General features: G+C 35.5%; 1 protein-coding gene across 1 annotated transcript in view; it reads right to left on the reverse strand.

Annotated features, from left to right (window-relative positions):
* The window catches only part of PLCZ1 (phospholipase C zeta 1), a 57,313-nt gene that overhangs the window by 15,270 nt on the left and 21,363 nt on the right, over positions 1 to 20,680 (reverse strand). Inside the window, exons 7-9 of the mRNA XM_062591269.1 lie at positions 8,073 to 8,300; positions 5,631 to 5,787; positions 4,485 to 4,601 (exon numbers count right to left, since the gene is read on the reverse strand). Coding sequence (XP_062447253.1) covers positions 4,485 to 4,601; positions 5,631 to 5,787; positions 8,073 to 8,300 — 502 coding nt within the window. The remainder of the gene's footprint in view (positions 1 to 4,484; positions 4,602 to 5,630; positions 5,788 to 8,072; positions 8,301 to 20,680) is intronic.

Consider the following 20,680-nt stretch of genomic DNA (forward strand, 5'->3'; position numbering starts at 1 on the left):
TCTTTCCCTAGGTATCTTCTGAGGTTAAAATCAGAACTAGCTAGAGAATCCCTTTTGGCCCATCTTTCTATGCATTATTTTTTACCATATTATTGAGCACAAGGTTTAGCCACAAACAGATGTGACAAAATTGCTAAACAGCATTTCTGTCTTACAGGCCAAAAACAAAACTTTGATAAAAAAAAAAAATCCATCATACAAGTAGTGGCACTTTCACAATGGTATATAAATTTATATGAGTGCTCCAGAAAACATGTGCTTCATTTAGGCTCTTCTAAACACACAGTTCTGTACCTGCCAAACCCTGATTTTTTTTCATATAACTTATGACATGTTTTGGTCATTCCTTTAAACTTTTATAATATATAGGAAAATGTTTTCTATTGCACCAGTGCAAAGGACATACTTGAAAGGGTATTCTTTAAGTTGTTCTCTTTTTTTCACTCAGGTTTTGTTTTGTTTTTTGCTCTATTTTTCTCAGGAAATATAATACATTTGATATATGTTTATTTAAATAACAGTCCTGAATTTTCTTTCCATGCATAAATCTTTACTTTCCATTTTATTTAGTAAATAAAAAGGAGATATGGATATGCTAAACCAGTTCTTTCCAGTGCTGTGCTGCAGTTCTATGAATGAGGCATACTAATTTTTTCAGACCATAAAAAGTTATTTTAGGTATTTTTCTCCAGAAGACCTGTTTGTTCACAAAATCTATCCTGTTTCTATGAGCCTTAATTTTCAGAGACTGGGAAGTGAGTACATGGTGAAATCCAAAAGTGAGTTTGAGGAAACTCCGTATGTTTTACTGTGGTTTTTTTCTTTCTTTTCCTATGTGTACACAATCACATAATTCTCATCTTCCATCCCAGCAAATCTTAAACCTGTAGGTCCATTTCAGCCTGCTTTAGCGGAGTGCCAGAGTGCTTTGAGTTAGTATGTTCTGAGCAGTTTAGAGAAAATTGCTGGTAAGGACAAGTCTTAAGATATTTCCTTTGCTCAGCTAGAACAGTTAGGGATGCTAAGGGAAGCTAAGGGTAAGTGAGGAGGGTGACATAGCTGTGGGGAGGATTAAAGGAGGTGAGGGGAGGGAATAGGTGAGGGAGAAAGGTGAGAGTCCTGTGGAAATTTTTGGGGAAGTAGTTAAAGGGACCTTGAAGGGCTTAATTCTGTTTATGGGGTGGAGAGTGCAGTGGTAGGCTGACACAGGATGTGAAATATATGGACATAGCACAGACACAAAATTTTAAAAAAGAGTCTGTTTTAAATCAGAGGAGGGGCATCAGCATGAGATTCACTGAGTGGAGTTTTGAGAACTGCAGTTTGGAGCACAGTCATATTTCTGCCAAACACTTATCTAAAACAAGTTAGGGAATCAAGATTAGATCTGACATGCCTTGGAAATAATATTTGCAAAGACTTGCTTATAATCAGCCTACACCCATAAGAGAAATGTTTCTTTAAATGAAGAAGTGATGTGACCAAGAGGGCAGATCTAACCACTTCCTGTTTAATACTTTCAGGAATGGGCCCACATCCCCCCATACAGTAAAAATCATACATTTAGGATACACATTTTCAGAATGACTTGGCATTAAAGTCTACTCTGAGTCACTAGTAAATGTAGTCAGTTTGAAAAACTTCAGTCCTGTGTGAGATCTTCTTTACAGAAATCAGTATAGAGATTAAAAGGCTTCCTCCAAAAGAAGCTGCAAACAAAACCAGTAAACTGCAATATTTTTGGCCTGAGTGATAAATTCATTTTAAAATGAAGCACCTCTGTCTAGTGCTCCCTGGAAATATGAAACAATCTTGCTGGTCTTTAATACTGAGTGAGCTACTCAAGAGAGCACAGCAGCTCATGTGAAAGGTCTCATGATAGCATGATAGCATCATGTTGGCCAAGTGAGGATAAACCATGAAGGCAGAATGCAATCAAACAAATTTGACGTGGTAAGGTCATGACAGCGAGCTGCTTCCAGCAATAACTCACCAAAGACCAAATCATTACCATAAATAATACGTATAATGACACAGATACAAACCAAAGTTATACTAACTAGTAATTTTTACATCTGTTGTAGTCATAAGAGTATATATCACTACAACAGTGAGTATGAGCGGCCAAAGTTAAACAATGGGACAACTACTGAAGGATTTTGAGATCTGAGTATGGTTCAACTATTTTGTTGAACAGAAAGCTCTGGCTGGATGATTTCAGGCAACCTCCCACATTAGATCAACCATGTGGAATTGGCAGCATGGCATATGTTGAGGTGGCACAGCACACAGTAAGAAATTGAGGCAGTCCTCCACTGCTTGCAATCAGGGCCAGTGAAATGGAAACAGCAGTCTCACAGTGAAAGCTGTGGCATGATGCTCCTTTTAAGTTCAATAGTTGTAGGAGAGTAGCTGGGGAAATATTACATACCAGTCATTTAAATATAAATTAAGTATTAATTTGAATAATATTAATGTTAAATAATACTCATGTGCATATTTGATTGGAAATAGCACACTGTTAACACCAGTTCTGAGAAGGTAACTGGAACTCGAAATCATTTTGGGAGCTTAGAAAGGAAACATGTGAAAAAGAGAGGCTGGAGCAAGGGTACATAGGAACACCAGGGCCCTATAGGCAAAGGCAAAGCTGTGACCCTCTCTGTATGAGCAGGTAGTGGAATGTAACAAGCTGAGAACACCTCTATTACCTCTCCAAACAGGGAGCCTGAGGCAAACTGCCCTGTTCACCCCCCAAGTTCCCTCAGGCACCCTTGGTTCAGTGTAAGAATAAAAGGCAGAATATTTATGGCTGCAAAAAAGATTAACTCTCTACTTTATCTAAGATTGAAGAAGGTGGAACAGAAAGACTTAGAAGAAGATTTTGTAACTGAGGATCTTTTAAACTGAAGAACAAAAAGACGAAGCAAAGCTTGTATCTAAAGCTATAAGTGCTTACAGGTAAGAGGTTTTCCAAAGCCTGCTGAGTAGTCATGCTTATTTTTAACCTTCTCAAATTAAAGACTAAACTGGACTGAAAATAAACAAAAGCTATTGTTATTTCATTGCTCAGGTTAAAAATAAACTTTGTACAGAAAATGCAAGTGCTAAATTTAATTTGCTTGTATACAGTCACTGGAGACAGCAGCAGCATTTCCCAGCTGTTTTTTGGTCTTCTGCTGATCAGGAGCATCTGAGTACTTCTTTGTAGGGGCACGTGTACCGCTTATCACCATCTGGGAATTCTTGTCACCAATATTAAGTGTTGTGCCCATGCTGGCTGCATTTGTGATATCCCGGTCACATAAAATAGGTGAAAAATCCAAAAGATCCTCCAGATGAGGATTACACTGCTGTGAAAAAAATCCTAAATAACACATATATACCTTTCCATCACCTCTTCTAAATCAATGCTATAGGGCCATCCTTAGGAGGAAGCAAAAGTAATTGAATTCCAACAGCCTCTATCTTTAGCAAAATCAGCAGTTTCTTCTATTTCCTTGCCAACTACAAAGTACTATAAAGAAGGTTAGACCTCAGCTGAGTAAGGAAGCAATTTTAAAAAAGGATAAACTACCATTCCCATTTTCTCCTCATGAAGATGCTCTAGTCATACCTTGAACACAGCTGACAAACAAGCATGGAGATTGTGAAATTGGATTAATACAGAATGGAAAAGAATGTAATCTATTTTAATTTCCTTGTAAGGTGTACTGCAAATTATCCTGTCTAGTGGTACAGTGCTTAATGCATAACATGCTCACTTTTACCTCAAAACATAAGGTAATATATCTAACATTGTAATATCAGCTGAAACAGGCAAGCTGTAAAATATGAGTTATTATTTAGACTCTCCTTACAGAAAGCCACAGAGAAATATCATAGAATTGTTAATAAAAAATGAAATTCTATGAAGATAAAGAAGAAAATTCTGTTTTAGCTATTGAAAGTTTTTTATGTATATGGTTGCATATGTACATGATTTTGCTATAGTGTTTTATATGATAAAACCATGCTTTGCCTATTCTTAAGGCTGGGAGTAGTACAAAATAAGATTCAATGTATTGTTCTTAGTAATGTTTTTTCCTAGTATACTGCAAATATTCCTTATTCTCTAAGTATATAGAAAATATTCTGTAGTAGTTTAAAGGAATCAATGAATTAATAATAATCTGGGGTATCTGGGGTGGGATTATAGCTCTAAACAAGTACTAACTGTAATTAATTACAAAAGCAAATAACTGAAAAAATTGTTTAAGTAACTCTATATCTGAATTTATGGATTCTAGGATGCAAAACTACTAGGATACGTAGATCAAAGGGGAAGTTTAGATAATAGAAAGTTTAGACAATAGAAAAAGAAAGTGATGCCACTGAGGTAAGATATATAACTAATATTATATCCCCCCATAAAACTTTTCAATAAGAAAAAGCTCTTGTATTTGTATAGCTGTGAATACAAAAGTGTTTGCAAGTGTACCTACCCATTTGACACCCGACATTCCAAAATTCCTGAGGATTATAATTTGAAGAGTTCGTTCTTGTTCCTTTGGGGTAGATTCTTGTAATGAACCTTGCAGTATGTGCAATAAACTCAGAAGCTGAAAGCAGAATGATAAAACCTGGGTAAGACAAACTTACTTAATAGCTTTGCATTTGAAATGAGTCCTATCTGAATAAATAAACTGATCTAGTAATTTTTTTTTTTGACATAGTCAGTATATAGTTATTAATGTATATATATTTTAAGGTATTTCTCTGCATGTAAGGCTAATATGCAGGCCACCTTGAGATTTGGCTAAAGTCCTATTTTAAAAACTACTTTTATGTTCACTAGTTTGCTAGGCAGACTAGAGAGGACTCTGCCTATGGATAGCTGGCAAGAGCATACTTGTTTTAATGTGATTTGGCATTATTCTCATAACCAACCACCGAATCATCGCCAGAAAGAAGTGGATGGCAGCTGGGCTAGTCCTGCATGGATGCTCCCAGGGCAGACTTCATTCTCGTGGCCAGTGAACTCTGTTTTTAACCCTCCCTTGAGTCAGGTGGCAATCAGCTAGAGTTAAAGCAGCAGAGGCTGCACTGTACTGCCTACACCAAATAGAGACACCTCAAAACAGAATGAATAATCCAGCTTGGCCTGCTTTAAAGATCTGGACCAATGAAGCAAACTGCCTGCTTTGGGATTTAGTCATTCTTTTCTGCAGATTCTCTTCTCTGCAGTTACCATCAAAGCTAGGGATAATGCATGTCCAACTCCAAAGTGGAGTATAGCCCTTAAATGTGAAAAAAAACCTTTTCCATACATTTTCAATATTAACTGCTGCATTTAAATCATCTGATGCAGAAAAATTAAATCAAAATGTTGTCATACATATTCTATACTATGTTAATATTTGGTTTTATTAAATGATACAAATTTAAAACAATGCTGAGTTACACTTTTGCTTAGAAAAACAACAGAAATGTAAAAATTCAGTGCAAATATTTCTAAAACAATGTTATAAAAAAGCACCAAATAGAATTGGACAATATATGCTTCATAAAGTTTATCAACTCTCCCAGTGCCTAAAAAATGAACCATAGCAATATCATAGCTTTCATCTGATTAAATGAAAAGAAAATACCTGAATGTTTTACAAATTTTCGTGCTCGAGACTCTCCAATTGAATTATTTTCATAACACTTTTGAGTATCTCGTGACTCCTCAAAGCTTACAAACTTGTGAGACTTGGTATAAATCACAAGATCTGACAACTCCATGGCAATCTTTATCTTCTTCATCTATAAATAATAATATGAAATAATAATATGAAACAGTGAAAGAATATACAACATTAAATTATCACATATTTCACTATTATTTTTAACAATCCAGATTGTTAAGATCATTTTTGATGCATAAAGCTTTGAAAAATGTATCACAGTTAGTGAATATTTAAGCCTAAAATATGACTTTTAGTAATAAGATAAAAATACAGTTCAGCCAGAGACAATTAAGATTATTGTCTCTATGTTCTTTACAGTTGATGGGAGATAAATGGAGGAATATTTCCTGTGCCTCCTGGTACAGCATTCTGTAGGATAGCTTTATCATTTCCCTGCTTCTGAGATTGGTATACACACTAATGTAATTTACTATGACTCTCAACATTTATTCATATCTAAAATACATGTTCTGTTTTATTTTCCTAAACACCTTAAATGCTAGAAAATATATACTAGTGGGAAGTAACTGGAAAAGGGGGGGGGGGGAAGAGTAGGCAGTAGGATAAAGAATAGGAGATAGGGTATATATCAGTAGCTCTAACCAAATAAAAAATGTAGATAAAATAATGTTTTACCATGCCAAGCAAATCTCTCAGTGGAATGGTACTCCACATACTGCTCTGAAGTAAGGTAAATTCTGTTCTTCTTAATTAAGAGGGAAAGTTCTCTGGCTATTTTCATTGTTTAGTTTTATTCTATTGCCAAGGTGAACAAAGGTGGGAAGTGACTTTGAAATTTTACATTCTTATATCTTAAATCGAGGTATTTTATGACCTCATCACTTAACATAAACCTGTGAGCTAATCACTGGTAGTAGTCAGCAAGGAGCTGACACTGTCAACGATGTTTACAGTCCATTAAAGCTTTTGAAGACAAATTCCTAACTGAAATAATGATAGGGTTTGCCACCTTGTTGCCCTTAAACTACACAAGAAGTGCATTACTTATTCTGGGGCTATAGCTCCTGATGAGCAATACTAGCAGAGAACTGCTAGATAATTTGACTCTCTGGATAGGGCAGGCAGTGACCCAGCCAGAGCCAACAGCATCTCTAGGGTATCCTGGGTGTGCATTCAACACTCTTCCACCATCCAACTGAGCAGAGGAACCCCAAAACCCTGACCTCTTCTGCCTATGAAACATCACCACACTTTCTGCTGTGGTTGTTGATATTAAGGTGTGTGGTAAATGTTTTGATGTTGCAACAAGATATCTAAAATATATCTGACTCTATCATCCAGAAATTTGGCCTTCCCTGCTCAAAGAGGACTCCAGTCATCCTCAGATTTTTCCTTGCCATCTCTCTGTATTTGATGGAAAGACAGAAGCAAAGATCTTGGCCTTCAAATCACTAAGAGATAGAGCCAAAGAGGAACCCACTGCCTGTCAGCACAAACAGAAAATCCTGAGGAGTACTGTCAGTCTATATGTATCTAGATAATCAGAGCATGATGTGCAAAAATCACTGGATACTGGATGTTTCCTGCCTGCCTATAAAACTTGAAGAAAACAGTTTTAAAACTAATGGAGTAACAGATATCCATGGTGAGGGACTGCAATTTGGTTTTAAAAAAATGAGTTCAGCCTGAATATCAAAGAAAATAAAAAGGAAATTGCATCTATTTTTTAAAGTGCATCTTTGAGAAGTAGTATTTAATGTTAAGTCTTTTCATCATAAATGCAAATATGTCCTTTCCATTATCCTAAGTGCTTTAAAAAAATCTTATTGCAGCCAGAAGTCTACACTTAATTTCAGGCATAAATCCAGATTGCAAGAAAATACATGAATGCCACGTCTTCAAAATTTCCAGGACAGGCTGCTGAACTGCAGGAAGGAACAGATAGAGGGATAATTGTCCTTCACTATTAGGAACCACTAGAACATTGATTATCCTCCATGCCAGAAGGGCCATGAGCCCAGCAGAGCTGTTGTGCAGCTATGTTGGCCTGTTGCAGTACTGAGAGCCTAAGATAAGCACAAGACTTGACTGTGAAAACTGCAGATGGAATTTAGGATGGGAGAACAGGGAAGAGTTGCTTATTGGTTGGATACTAAATTATGTTCCACTTTTCTTTGGAGTGTCTTGTAAGAATCAGGAAACTTTGAAAACCTTAAGATGAAAAATATTAGTTAGAAATGTATTACTCTGAATAATTTTAAAGCCTACCTTTTAAATTTACTCTATGTTTTAAAATAAAAAAATCCTTCTTAAAAAAAGAACAAAAAACAAAACAAAAAAAACCCACACAGATGTACCCCCAGCGTTTTCCAAATTCAGCTGAGAAAAAAGGGTTTTTACCTTTGGCTTTTTTCTAGGTGGAGGGGAAGATGTATCTTCATATTTTCTTTTTGATGAATCAGCATGTGGGTAAACCGGGGTTTTTTCATCTGCCTCTTCTTCTTCAGAAGGATTTAGCTCTTCAACAATTTCTCCTGTCTCACCATGACTGTCATGACCTTTCCTGAGAACAGTTTCCTCAAGTGTTCCAACTTTTTTGTTTTTTATCAGTATTTTGAATTTTAATGACTATGGGAAAGAGGTTAAACAGTAATAATTAGAACTATGTATAGACTAATTATAGATTTTCACATCAAGAAATTGCTTAATCTGCTTTCAACTACCGATAGAAGATGGTTATCAGTTAGAAAGACTCAAAAACAGAGTTTGGGGATCAGAATACACCATAGACTACAAAAATCTAACCACAGGTGACAAAAAAAGCCCTCTACCACACAGACACATAGGTGGTGAAGCTATGAGCAAGATTAAGCTAAGGAGTAAAGCAGGTGTCAGATGTGATGGCCAGATAGGACTCAAGGTGTGTATTTTTTCACTGCGAATTTATTTTCAAATATAACCATATAAACATTTATCTGATGATTTTTTGAAACTGGTTTTTAGCTAATTTCGCAGTTGTGGAAGTTGTTACCCTATTTGATTAGCGCATTAGTGCACATCTGAACTGTACAGCAAGTTTAACTTTATTACATCATTAGCATTGAGGATACAGTGGGCCTTCATGCTGACCAGTGATATTAGTTTAACAGAGTTTGGTAATTTGTTGTCAAAGCAGCTTCTCTATTTTATGTGTCATCTCTAAATAGGCATATTTCATATAAAACTGAGGACTATTTCTCACTGAGAGCACTATTAATCTTGCTAGAGAAAATAAAGCCAAAAATCATACAATTCCTACTGATAAATACATGAATGTGCATAATCAGTAACTTTTTACTAGTAGCTATTGCCACCCAGGAATGACAGTTTTCAGAGATTACTGACTTGGAAGCAGAATTTTCCCTTCCAAATCAATGAGAACAGCTTACTCAACCTGCCTATTGCTTTAAAAATGCTATATACATCCTTGTAATTCTCAATATTTTTAATGAAGAAGATCTTTCTCATGTATTTTTCTCTTGCCATGATGTTGCACAGCATTTTTTAAAAGAAACCTAATTGTATCCAGTCATGGACATAGTGATAATTTTGCAATCAAATGAAAACCTAGTTTATAATGTATAGTGTTCAAACCCATGACTATTTTACATAAAACGTAATATTGAACTTAAGAAGGCAATTTGAGAAGGCTATATATATGTATGTTTTAAGACAACTATAAAGGAGGAACATTTACATTAATCACAATGCGCTTTCATTGAGTGAAAGATTGGGTGAGCTACAGATTTATCCAAAGGATCCTTTCTTTTTCTTTCTTTTTTTTCATCTAGTAGATGCTCATTATTTCACTAAAGATTACTACTATTTTATAATTAAGATCATAACTTCTATAATAAAGAACCTAGGAAGCTTCATTAAAGGACAGAATTTCCAAAAAGATTAGCTCTAATCTATAAATCTGATTATTATTAATATACTTCTCACTTACATTTATGAAATAAACTTCATTGTAAAACAGTCATTATATAATAGATATTCATCTTTACCTCTGTGCATGGTAGTTGCAAGTGAGTAGCAGGACTTATTTAGACTCTTGGACAAAGGAATTCACAACAACCCTCTTAAGTTTCATATGGTAAGGTTAAAAAAACAATCAAGAAATATGTACATATTAAATAAAGCATAACTGAACTTACGTTTGTGTCAAATATCACGTTCTAAGCTATCCATTAACTAAATATGAAAAGCATGAAAGATAGAAACATAACTATTACAATAGAAATGTCTAGAGCTGTGTGCAAGAAATAGACATTCCATTTATTTAAATAGTAATCTCCATTGCTGATAACTGCCCTATCACTTCAGATTTTGTATTTTTCGGATCAAGTTTGTCAGTGTGCAAGTGGATGAGATGTCCTTTGTTTAATTTCTATCAATGCCATGGTGGTGTAAGATTTGATTAATCTCTATGCAAGGGTGACTTTGAATACAGATGCACTTTAACACTTCCTTCATTACTTATTGATTCACTCATTCTTTTTCTGTGATATTTTTAGAACAGCTTTAATATGAGTAATACTTCTTATATTTTAAAGAATTCTGAATTTTCCATTTTATCTTCATATTTCCTGATGCTTAATAGCTATGTTCCCTTTTGGTTTTATATTTCGATGTTCATAGATAAGATTTAATTCCAAAAATCAGAAAAGATCTGGTATAGAAGGGAAGGAAAACATTTCTAAGGATATTTTAGTGCCTTGAGTATATACATTTATTTAAGTAAAAAAGATTATAGTTTGTGTTATCATATAAAAATAGGCCATGATGTTTCAAGGCAAATGCTTTCTAAAATGTTATAAACTGTTGGCAAAGATGTAAATACCCAGAGATAGGACAATCATTTCATTTTTTTCATGGAAGATAACTTTTAAAAATTGTAACTTTCTTTTCAAAGAGAATGTCTTACTACAGAAAATATTCTGTAGTAAGGATAAATTTTGATATTTATTTGGCCAGAAGCAGATCCCAATAATAGCTAACTGAAATCACTGAAACTGAACCATGAACTAAAAAAGACATGCTATACATTTTAAGTCTGAGCTTCAAATAAATCTGCAAAGAGAATTATAATAAAGGTATGGTTACAAAATCAGTGACTAAATAAAATTTGTATACTTTAATTGGTAATCAGCATGCTAATAATGTGGCACCTTTTTTGTACAAATGTTTAAACCTTACAGCAGATCATCAGCTGAAAGTCTGAATGTCCACAATAACTTCGTTCTTATAGTTTAAATATAAAATATAAAAAATTTTAAAAGTACATATATACTTACTACATAGTTATACATAATCATTTTAGTTCAGTTTCAGTGATTTTGGTTAGCTATTATTGCAATCTGCTTCTGGCCAAACAGATCTTTCCTACAACATAATGAACACTTTCAGACTAGCATAGGCAAAAACTTCCAGATACATTCAGCTGGAAAATTTGATTTAAATACTTAAAGTAACAATACTGAGTTCTCATTCTAAACAAGTGCTCTGGTTCAGGTGATGGGGATAACAAAGTACAACATAAATCAGAGCAGCTGAAGTAATACAAGACTCCAGCACAAAATCACAAGTACTTTGCAATGGTTGAGACAAAACTACCATGAAGACTATATAGAAGTAATGTAAGAAGGGCTAGAATTCAGATCACAGAAACATAAGAGAACAAATCATGGAATTGTGATATGACCATTAAAATGAAAGAAATGCTTCTCCTACTTAAATTTTGCATGTTCTTCCCTCTTCTTCTCTCCTGAGTAACTTCTTCAGGTGCTTAGTAAGAGGAATATCAAATCCTGAAAACCTGGCTAAGTAACAACGTTAAAAATAATTTAAAATTTTACATGATTTTCTACTTCAAGCATTATACTACCGGCTTTAGTACCAATACATGATAAAGATGGGACACCTTTTGTGAATCCTTAACATGAACGAAGTTTTCAATGCATTGACAAAATTTATCTTGAATGGAAATAGCAGGACACTTTTGTTAAGTACAGCCATTATTTATAAAAATATTTATTATTATTTATAAAAGTATCAGCATTTTTTGATACTTCAAAAAGATGACTCAAGATGATTCCAATTTCTATTGGATATATAAAAAGACAAAGCATGCGTAACAAAGCTGCAGAAAACTGGTAGGGGTGACACTGGCAGACTAATTTCCTGGCTGAAGTGAAAATATGACACACGCTTTTGTTAAAAATTTATATGCTCTAAGAAACATTCTGTTCTTAAAAACACATTTCAAAAAAATTTCTTTCTTATTCACCTACTAGAACCTAATCTAGTCAAACTTTTCAGAAATATCCCTAATAGAATTAGTGAAAAATATCTCTAATAGAATTAGTGAAACAAGAATATCCTTCTGTTGAGGGATGTAATGTCAAAATACCTAACCAGGGGACAAATCTGATAGATAAACTAAAATTTTAAGGACACAAGTGAACACTAGATCACTAACGAACAGCACCAAGGATCCTTTTTCCTTAAATGTTTTTCTGGTGCACTTTCTTGGGGGCATTATCACATAAGATTTTATCTAACAGGAAAGAATAAGCCTAGTTAAGCCTGAAAACCATTCAACAAATAAAGGCTGAGATAAAAGGAACTAATATCCAGGCAATGAATTTTACCCAAGTTTTACTCATTGCTGTGAGTTCTTAAATTGAATGAAGCAGGAGGTTTTGGTACCAGGATTGCCTGGATCATGCAGATGCATCCAATATTAGCCATACCCTGTCCTGCTTTACCTGAGTACTCCATCATATATAAGGGAAGTATAAATATACACTGATTTTCCCAATCATGCATTCAAAGAAGACCATCTAATGGCAGTCTTGGAGAAAGAGTAGTTCTGGTGCAGAAGATTTTGCATTTTTTAGCAACTGTCAAGGCAAAAAAATCAATTTCGGGATGTCACTGATCATGAAATATGTTGCAGATAACACTGTTATCCTATCTTCTACTCATGATTGAAGAATCTGCAATGCCTTCAGTGTCAGAGAGCAAGGGCTAGCATCACCACAGGGAAAGGCAAGCCAGGAGCTGAGCATGACAACAAGACAGGCATGGGGCAGTGACCTCGGCAACAAGGGCATGCGTTAGATAAGTAGAGCAGGTCTGATGATGGTAGCCAAGCAATCCAGTGACACCAGACAAGTCTGTAGTGACAAGGCAGGTCCAAAGTCAGGCCAAGTCATTAGAAACACAGAACAGTTGAAGTTGGAAGGCACCTCTTGGGATCATGTAGTCCAACCCCCTTTCTCAAAACAGGGTCAGCTACAGCTAGGGCCATATCCAGCTAGGTTTTAAATATCTCCAAGATAGAGACTCCACAACATCTCTGGGCAAATTCTTCCAGTGTTGGATGACCCTCATAGTAGAAAAAGTCTTTCCTTTGGTGGAATTTACGGTACTTCAATTTGTGCCCAGCACCTCTAACCCTTTCACCAGACACCACTAAGAAGAGTCTGGCTCTGTTCTCTTTAGGCCCTCTGCCCCCAGTCAGGTGTTTATATAAGGTATTTATATTGATAAGATTCCCTCAAGCTCCTATATTCAAGCTGGACAGTCCCAGCTATCTCAGTCTCTCCTCATAAGACAGATGATTTGAGCCCCTAATCATCTTAGTGGCCTTTGCTGGATTTGGTCCAGTAGGTCCACATCTCTCATGTACTGGGACTCTGGAACCGGACACAGTGCTTCAGATATGGTCTCAACAACTCTGACTAGATAATGCTATCCCGCAGCCTGCTGGCAATGCTTTTGCTAATGTGGCCCAGGATGCTGTTGGCCTTCTTTGCCACAAAGACATGATGCTGGTTCTTGGTCAATTTGTCTGCCAAGACCCCCAGGCCCTTTTCTGAAAAGCTGTTTTCCAGCCAGTCAGCCCTCAGCCTGTACTGGTGCATAGGTTACCAGTACCCATGTGCAGAAATACCAGCAAGGCAAGGAAACCAGCAAGGCAAGGTCAGGAAAAAGATATAAGGGTAGGCACTGCATATTTACAGTGTAGCTCAGGAAAAGACTGGAGACAAAAGCCTGAGCTTAAATGCAGCTCCTGAGCCAATGTGTAAAAGACATACGGGTGGAGGCCCAGCTGAAGGCTCTTTCTCACAACTTAGCAGCTGTCACAAAAGTCTGGTCCAAGGCTACACCCCTGTGCTATACCAGAACTGACCTTGTAACCAGGCAGCAAAACTCCTGGTGGGTGGGTTGGACAGAAGTTGCAGAAGATGATTAGTGTGTGGTGCACTCAGAGATCTCACAATCAGATTCCCTGCCAGTACGTACAAAGCCCTGAGAAGATACCTTCCCAAAAGAAGGATCTGTTTTTATACACTAAATAAAACTTCAACCTCAAACCTATCTGGTTGTTATAAAATATGGCAGTGGTATTGTCTGTGACTACTTTATGATGTTGCCTGACAACACCATGAAGTTGTTCACAACTGGTGATGGTATAATGTTCAATACACTTTGGAAAAACAATGTTCCTCAGAAGCCTTTCACTTTCAGCCCTGGAGAATGTACAGAATGATCAGGAAGGTGGCAACTGTGACTAAATACATTTATGTTTTAGGGACATAAAAGTCTACACAAACATTTGTACAGTGCACAGAGGCCTAAACATTCCTTTAGGGTTACAACAGTGCAGAAACAAATGTGACAGATATATATTGACCTCTGTAAAGTACAAGAACACTGTACAGTACAATGCCCAGAGACCATGTAGTAATCAGGAGACACTTCTGTAAGTTCTCACTAGAACCTAGAGAATCCAGAAATTTTATTATAAGCAATACTGTGTCTGTTATTTTTGAGGTCATCATGCAGGTGTGTTGAATTTTCAACTTATTTCTTCTCAGTTAACATTTTTGTATAGACTAGGTGCCATAGGCAGATTGAAAGGCAAGACTGTGAACTGGAAATATTTTTGATATGTTGAGAAGCAAAGATATTTTTGGTATGAAGACTTGATCTAGAAATTTATGTATGTTACTTATAGGTCAAAAAACACCAACCAGAGTCACCACTGAAGCAACAGAATTACATATGCTAAAGCAATCTTGCTATTGAATTTCCGCATGAAAATCATCATCTCCAGCTTTCTCGATAACAAGGAAATAAGATTATAAAACCCTATAAGGGAATGAGAGAGGAAAATTCAGAGATGGTTAGACTGAAAATTGAATAATATAACCACAGGTTAATGAGTCTATTACCTTTTTGTCAGATATTAAAGACAGTCAGTAAGAACCTATTTTTCAGAAATTACAGAGAGCCAGGTACAATCACATTTTGACAGTTTCTCAGCAAGACAGGACTGTACAGAGAAAGAAAGAAAAGGTGGTATAAAAACAAATCTTTTAGACATATGCTTAAATGTCGTATCTAGATATTGAGAACTGTAATGAGGACTGATATGGTTCACCCAGGCTCATGCATTCTGGGAGAACAGTGACTGCAGAAATAAAGCTTCTAAATTGTGTAACTGAGAAGATACTGGTGTAGAAAATGCTGAAGAAGCAGTTCTGACTATGGGGTTAGTTAGTTTTCTCCCTAATAATAGGATTTAAAATGCCCAGGCCACATAAAGTTGTGGAGTCCTTTGCTGAATCTTTATCAAGATTACTAAATAAGTCCTTTCATTTAGATAGCATGCTTTTAATGACTGAGAGGAAACCTTGGAGACTGTGGCCAAAAATGGTCCTGAACAGCCACAGCATAGCAATTGATCTGGCAGCTGTGTGAGAAACACTAAAGACTTGTAAAATAATCATTGCTGACACTTCACTTTCAGCTAACAATGTATCAACATCTCTTTAAAATTTTGTGACAGAAAACTGCAAATAATGAAAATATCTCTAAATAGTTCATGTATATATCATGTCAGTAGTGTAATATAGTTTGATGTAACAAAATGCAAAATAGCTGAAGAATAAACCTTTATCAGAAGCATCAATGTGCTTAAAGTCTTTTTCATTTGTTATGTTTGTGGCTTACTCTTTTCTTTCAGCAGTAGTGAAATCCGTTAGAGAGGAAGGATTCAGCAGTATAAATAAAAAATGATCACATTTCTAGGATTTTGATATTTTCTAAGTTCAGCTACAAGTTACTGCACGAGACATCAAATTTTGTCACGTATCAGTATAATCCAGTAGTATTGGTGTGACTGGTAGAGATATTTAATATCACTCAGTGATGTCAAATATCATTTAATGTGTGAACTGACTCAGAGGACTCCTTCAGAGAATATTAACAGAAGTTCATAAGATCTCTTTAAAAGCACCACAGTCATTAATTTGGATGGCAAAACATCTGGGCAGAAAGGACATTAGAGGACATGGCAGAAGAGACTGGTGAAGCCTTCTCAGGCACAAAAGTGGCCTCAGGTCTTCTTAATGAAGAAGGGGTGTGTGGCTGAAAGAAAACATGAAATAGTGCAAAATGATTTCTCTTTCCTCCACTTCACCCAGATATCATGTGGAGGAGGAACTATCTGTTGAGATGCTACAGAATACAGTAATATTCCAGGGAATTAGAGTACTAATACATCCAGCCGCAGGGTGATCAGCTGATTGAGGCCAAAGAAGCAGTTCCCTTTTCCTGAAATTTTCTGGGTTTTGTGTTTCAGGCAAAAGGGATGTGGAAAGAAAGCAAAAATCAATAACTTCCAGTGACCATTCAGTTTTCTTTTCTGGGTCTCCTTGTGATTTTCACACAGACTTAAAATGGTGTGAGTCAACTTGCATAAACTGCAGTCCAAGGAAATAGTTAAGACTGGCTTTGCTCTGCCCTTTAATCTTTCTTCCAGACATGGACAGACATCTCAATTGACAAAGGTCCAGCTCAACTCCTACTTATAAAAGGAAGTAGGAGACTAATCAGACAATACAAGAGAAAAGAATATCCATAGAGATCCCCAGTTCCCCAAGATCTAGTAGAACCTGTGAGGCTATATACAACTTAGGCAAATGTTTCTGTGTAGCATTTGGAGAAATAATGTGTGATTCCACCTCATGTACAGACAAACACATTGTTCTATTTGGACCCTGAAGAGCACTGAGATGTGGGTTTAGAAAGAAGCCTTGTATGAGCCCTGGATGGGAGAAGTAAAAGTAGGACCAACATTCATTGTCAGATGATCAGGATTTCCACCTCTGAAACATAATGATTATGTCCCATGAGAGAGTGTGAAGCTGTTATGCCGAAGGCTCTTACCAATGAAATCTGAGAGGTAAGGGAGGAAGGGCTGAACTAGTTAGCTTAGGGCCAAAGCTCTGAGGGATCACGTCCTTCATAGGCAGGTTGTTTAAAAGAGTCTAGCCAAGAAGGCAATAGCACAGGTCACAAAGACAGGAGGTGACAACTTATGTGATCACTAAGTTGCTCTGATGCAGCCAATCAGTTGAGAGGACCTGAATTATGCCCATTGCATTCAGAGGCACACGAGCCACACGTAGAAATAAAGAATCTGGGTTGTGTCCCTAGGATACTATTACGCTGGAATACTCTCTAACAGAGCCCATTACCATAAATGTCTCTGCAATGATTGTCAACATCAACGAAGAGTGGAAGGCTCTCTATCTCTTTCCTTGCTAAGACAAGCCAAGAGGGAGGAGAGGAGAGCTAAACAAAAGGAAGATGAAGATGACGAAAGAACGTAAATAAGGTTGTAGGGCAAATGAAGGGAAAGAATGAGCAAAAATTGAACCACAGGAAGTTCCACCTGAATGTGAGGGAGAATTTCTTCACTGTGAGAGTGACGGAGCACTGGAACTGGTTACCCAGAGAGGTTGTGGAGTCTCCTTCTCTGGAGATCTTCAAGGCCTGCCTGGATGCAATCCTGTCTAACATGCTCTAGGTGACCCTGCTGAGCAGGGAGGTTGGACTAGATGATCTCCAGAGAGATCCTTCCAAAGTTACTGATTCTATGATTCTATGAAAGCACTGTAACTCTAATCTGAATATTTTAACTTTTCAACTTAGAATAATTCATTTCACAGAGATATATGCGTTGTAAAGTGACTTAAAATGTATGTAACCTTAATACTCAACTACTTTTGTATGACATATTTAGTACGACAATATAATTAACAAAAGTGAATATTTTAGTATATAACCAATTTACTACCTACTTTTATTTTTCTTTAATAAAAGCAGGTGTGACATTCTACAAAAAGACATCATACTGCAGAAAATATAATCTAAAATTAATATTTAGAACAGACATTAAAAACACAATAAACACACTGAGGAAAAAAATAATAATCTAGGTGAAAAGAGTAGATGTAGGCTGTAACAACTGCTGAACAGGCCTCTACAAAGAAATCTTAGGACCTGTTGCTTTGCTAAATTCTATCATATAAAATTTCTTTTAAGAATATTACTTTTTATTATATTTTCTATTTATTTAACATTTTTATTTAATATCTAATGGCAGATCCAGGTTCACACATCAATACAGATGAGTAACAAAGGACAGTTTCAAACAAGGAAACCCATTTCAAAGCTTTCCTTTTATATTGTGCATGAATATATTATAGATATATAAATGCATCTGTTAAGAATTGTCTATTAAAAATAATTGTGTAGGCAGGTCCATCATTTCCTTTGACTAGTAATCTTCCTATGCCTAATAATTTTTTTCAAGATGGGCTGTTAGGGATATCAGGCCATGCTCAGCTTCAGAGCAAGTGTATTTACTGCACATGAGCAACGTTAATGAGCACTTTTCCATTCTGTTGAATCTATCCCACATCTAAGCAGTTGCAATGAAATGTAATTGCCCCAACATTCTTTATGTTCTACTAGACATATATTAGAAGTCTTTAGTTATAACATTAGATTTTTTTAGATTATTGTTAAGTGCCTTTACTCCGTTATCAGTATTAACAATTCTCATGCAATTATTTTCCTGTGACTGTATTACCAGATGCACTTCTATAGAATCATACAGCAGACATGCTAGCTTCTCCCCTATTCTTGCTTGGCATTGTAAACAGTGGAATGGTAACTGATACAGGAAGCAAGCATATTGTTTTACTTTAGCTGAGAATCTCTCACCCTAAGAGCACCTTAAAGTGATCATTTATGGCTCTGTAACATTTTTTTTATGCTACTTAAGTGAAGCAGACAGAACTAAAGTTGAGTATCATCTGACTCACTCATATGACATGAATTTATCCAGGCCTTCAGTGTGCATCAGATTCCAAGCTTTACGGATGTGATGCAATTCAACTTCTTTTGATCATGGACCAAAAATGGTTCTCCAAAAGGTTGCTAGCCAAAAGTCAAGTTTCCTACTGTATTTGCAAATTCAGTATTTCCATGGTAAAATAAAATCCAAACTTTTTTATGTGCTTGATCAGACCAGCTAACCAAAATGGAGATGGCCCTAATCCTTATCATTCTCAACATAATGATTTATTAAATTCACTCTTATTTTGTGAATTGGTTGAGAACACTGATATCAGGTAACTCTTACAGTGGAATACATCTCACATAGCTTTAAAATATTTAAAATTGAATAAAATGAATATCAATGGAACAGCATATATTACTAGTAAGTCATGAGTAAGTGTGGAAGCTTCTACAGAGCTGATTTCAGAAAGCTCTGAACTATGAAAATATGAAGTATGTATTTCCTAAATCCCCAAAATATTCTGTAGGGGACATATCCCATAGAAAGTAATATTTTTAGTATGCTGTTCAGATGTGGTACACCAATTCAGTGTTTGCTGCAGAGGACATATGATCCTTGAATAGCATTGAGACTGAATATAGCCATGCTTTGAGATGATTTTAAGCAAAGCCTCATATTTAGCACTTTTTTTTTCCAGTTTATAGCACAATTTTCAAGGCCGCAAATTGAAATTAGATAGTGAGATATACAAATACAGTGATAAACTCTAAAAAAGATGTTGGTTTATTGAGTAATTTATTAAGATGTATTAAAATATATTTATAACAACATTGTTAAGAAAATAAAGCAATACGATAACACTTTAGCAAATCTTCTGGGCAGGCCACTTCAGAAAATAAACAAATGCTTTTTTCATGACAAATCTTTTACAAAAATAGTTATGTGTTTATATGTTGTGTCTTTCCTTAAGACAATGTTTCCTATCTTTTCAGACTGGTGAATTCCTATTTGAAATAAAACATTTTGTTTGTTCTTTTTCAGATTCTGCAAAGGAAGTATAGAAAATATATCCCTGATAACAGTTATAAGCCTAAATAATTTTTTAAGTATGCATCTGTTTGTGTTGCAAGAGACATTAAAAAATCTCTTTTGATTTTGAAAGAAAATTATATGTGAAGAATGGAACAGTAGGAATTTGTTTTAATTTGCAATAAAATTTTCAGCACCCATCTAATTGCCTTTTCTAACTTCATATCCCAAGAGTCTCAAGCTACGAGCTGAGAAACACTGCCCTAGGGACAGTGAGAAAGAAAAAATGCTTTTGTGGTAACATAACTCAAAGAAATGTTTCCATCACCATTTTTATGAACAAAAAATATAGATTCAGGTTTCCATTTCAATAACTTGTTCAAATTTCAGGAAATACTCTCAGTCTATAAAACAAAACATAAATTAGTAAAAAAAATAGATACAAGCAATACTTAAATTATTTTGACTTTTTGGTTCAAAGCATAAGGTTTAAAAATTTATGCTTCGCTTTTTTTAAAAAAAACTTAAAAACATTGGAAGTTTCATATCATGTTGAAGACAATGGTTCAGTTTAATCTTGAAATGTTGACTTTACAGATCAACAGAAATTTTGAAAGATGTTCTTTATAGCACATTTGTTCAATAACTTGAAATTTCCCAAATAAAATCAGTTGTTTGCATAGCTCTCAGATTTAGAGTTTAGATTCAATGAAACTTACTTTTACAATCTTGGGCAAGTCATTTAACTTCCCTATAAATAAATGTGCACTCT

The sequence above is a fragment of the Rhea pennata genome, chromosome 1 (genome assembly GCF_028389875.1).
Source record: "Rhea pennata isolate bPtePen1 chromosome 1, bPtePen1.pri, whole genome shotgun sequence".
NCBI lineage: Eukaryota > Metazoa > Chordata > Aves > Rheiformes > Rheidae > Rhea > Rhea pennata.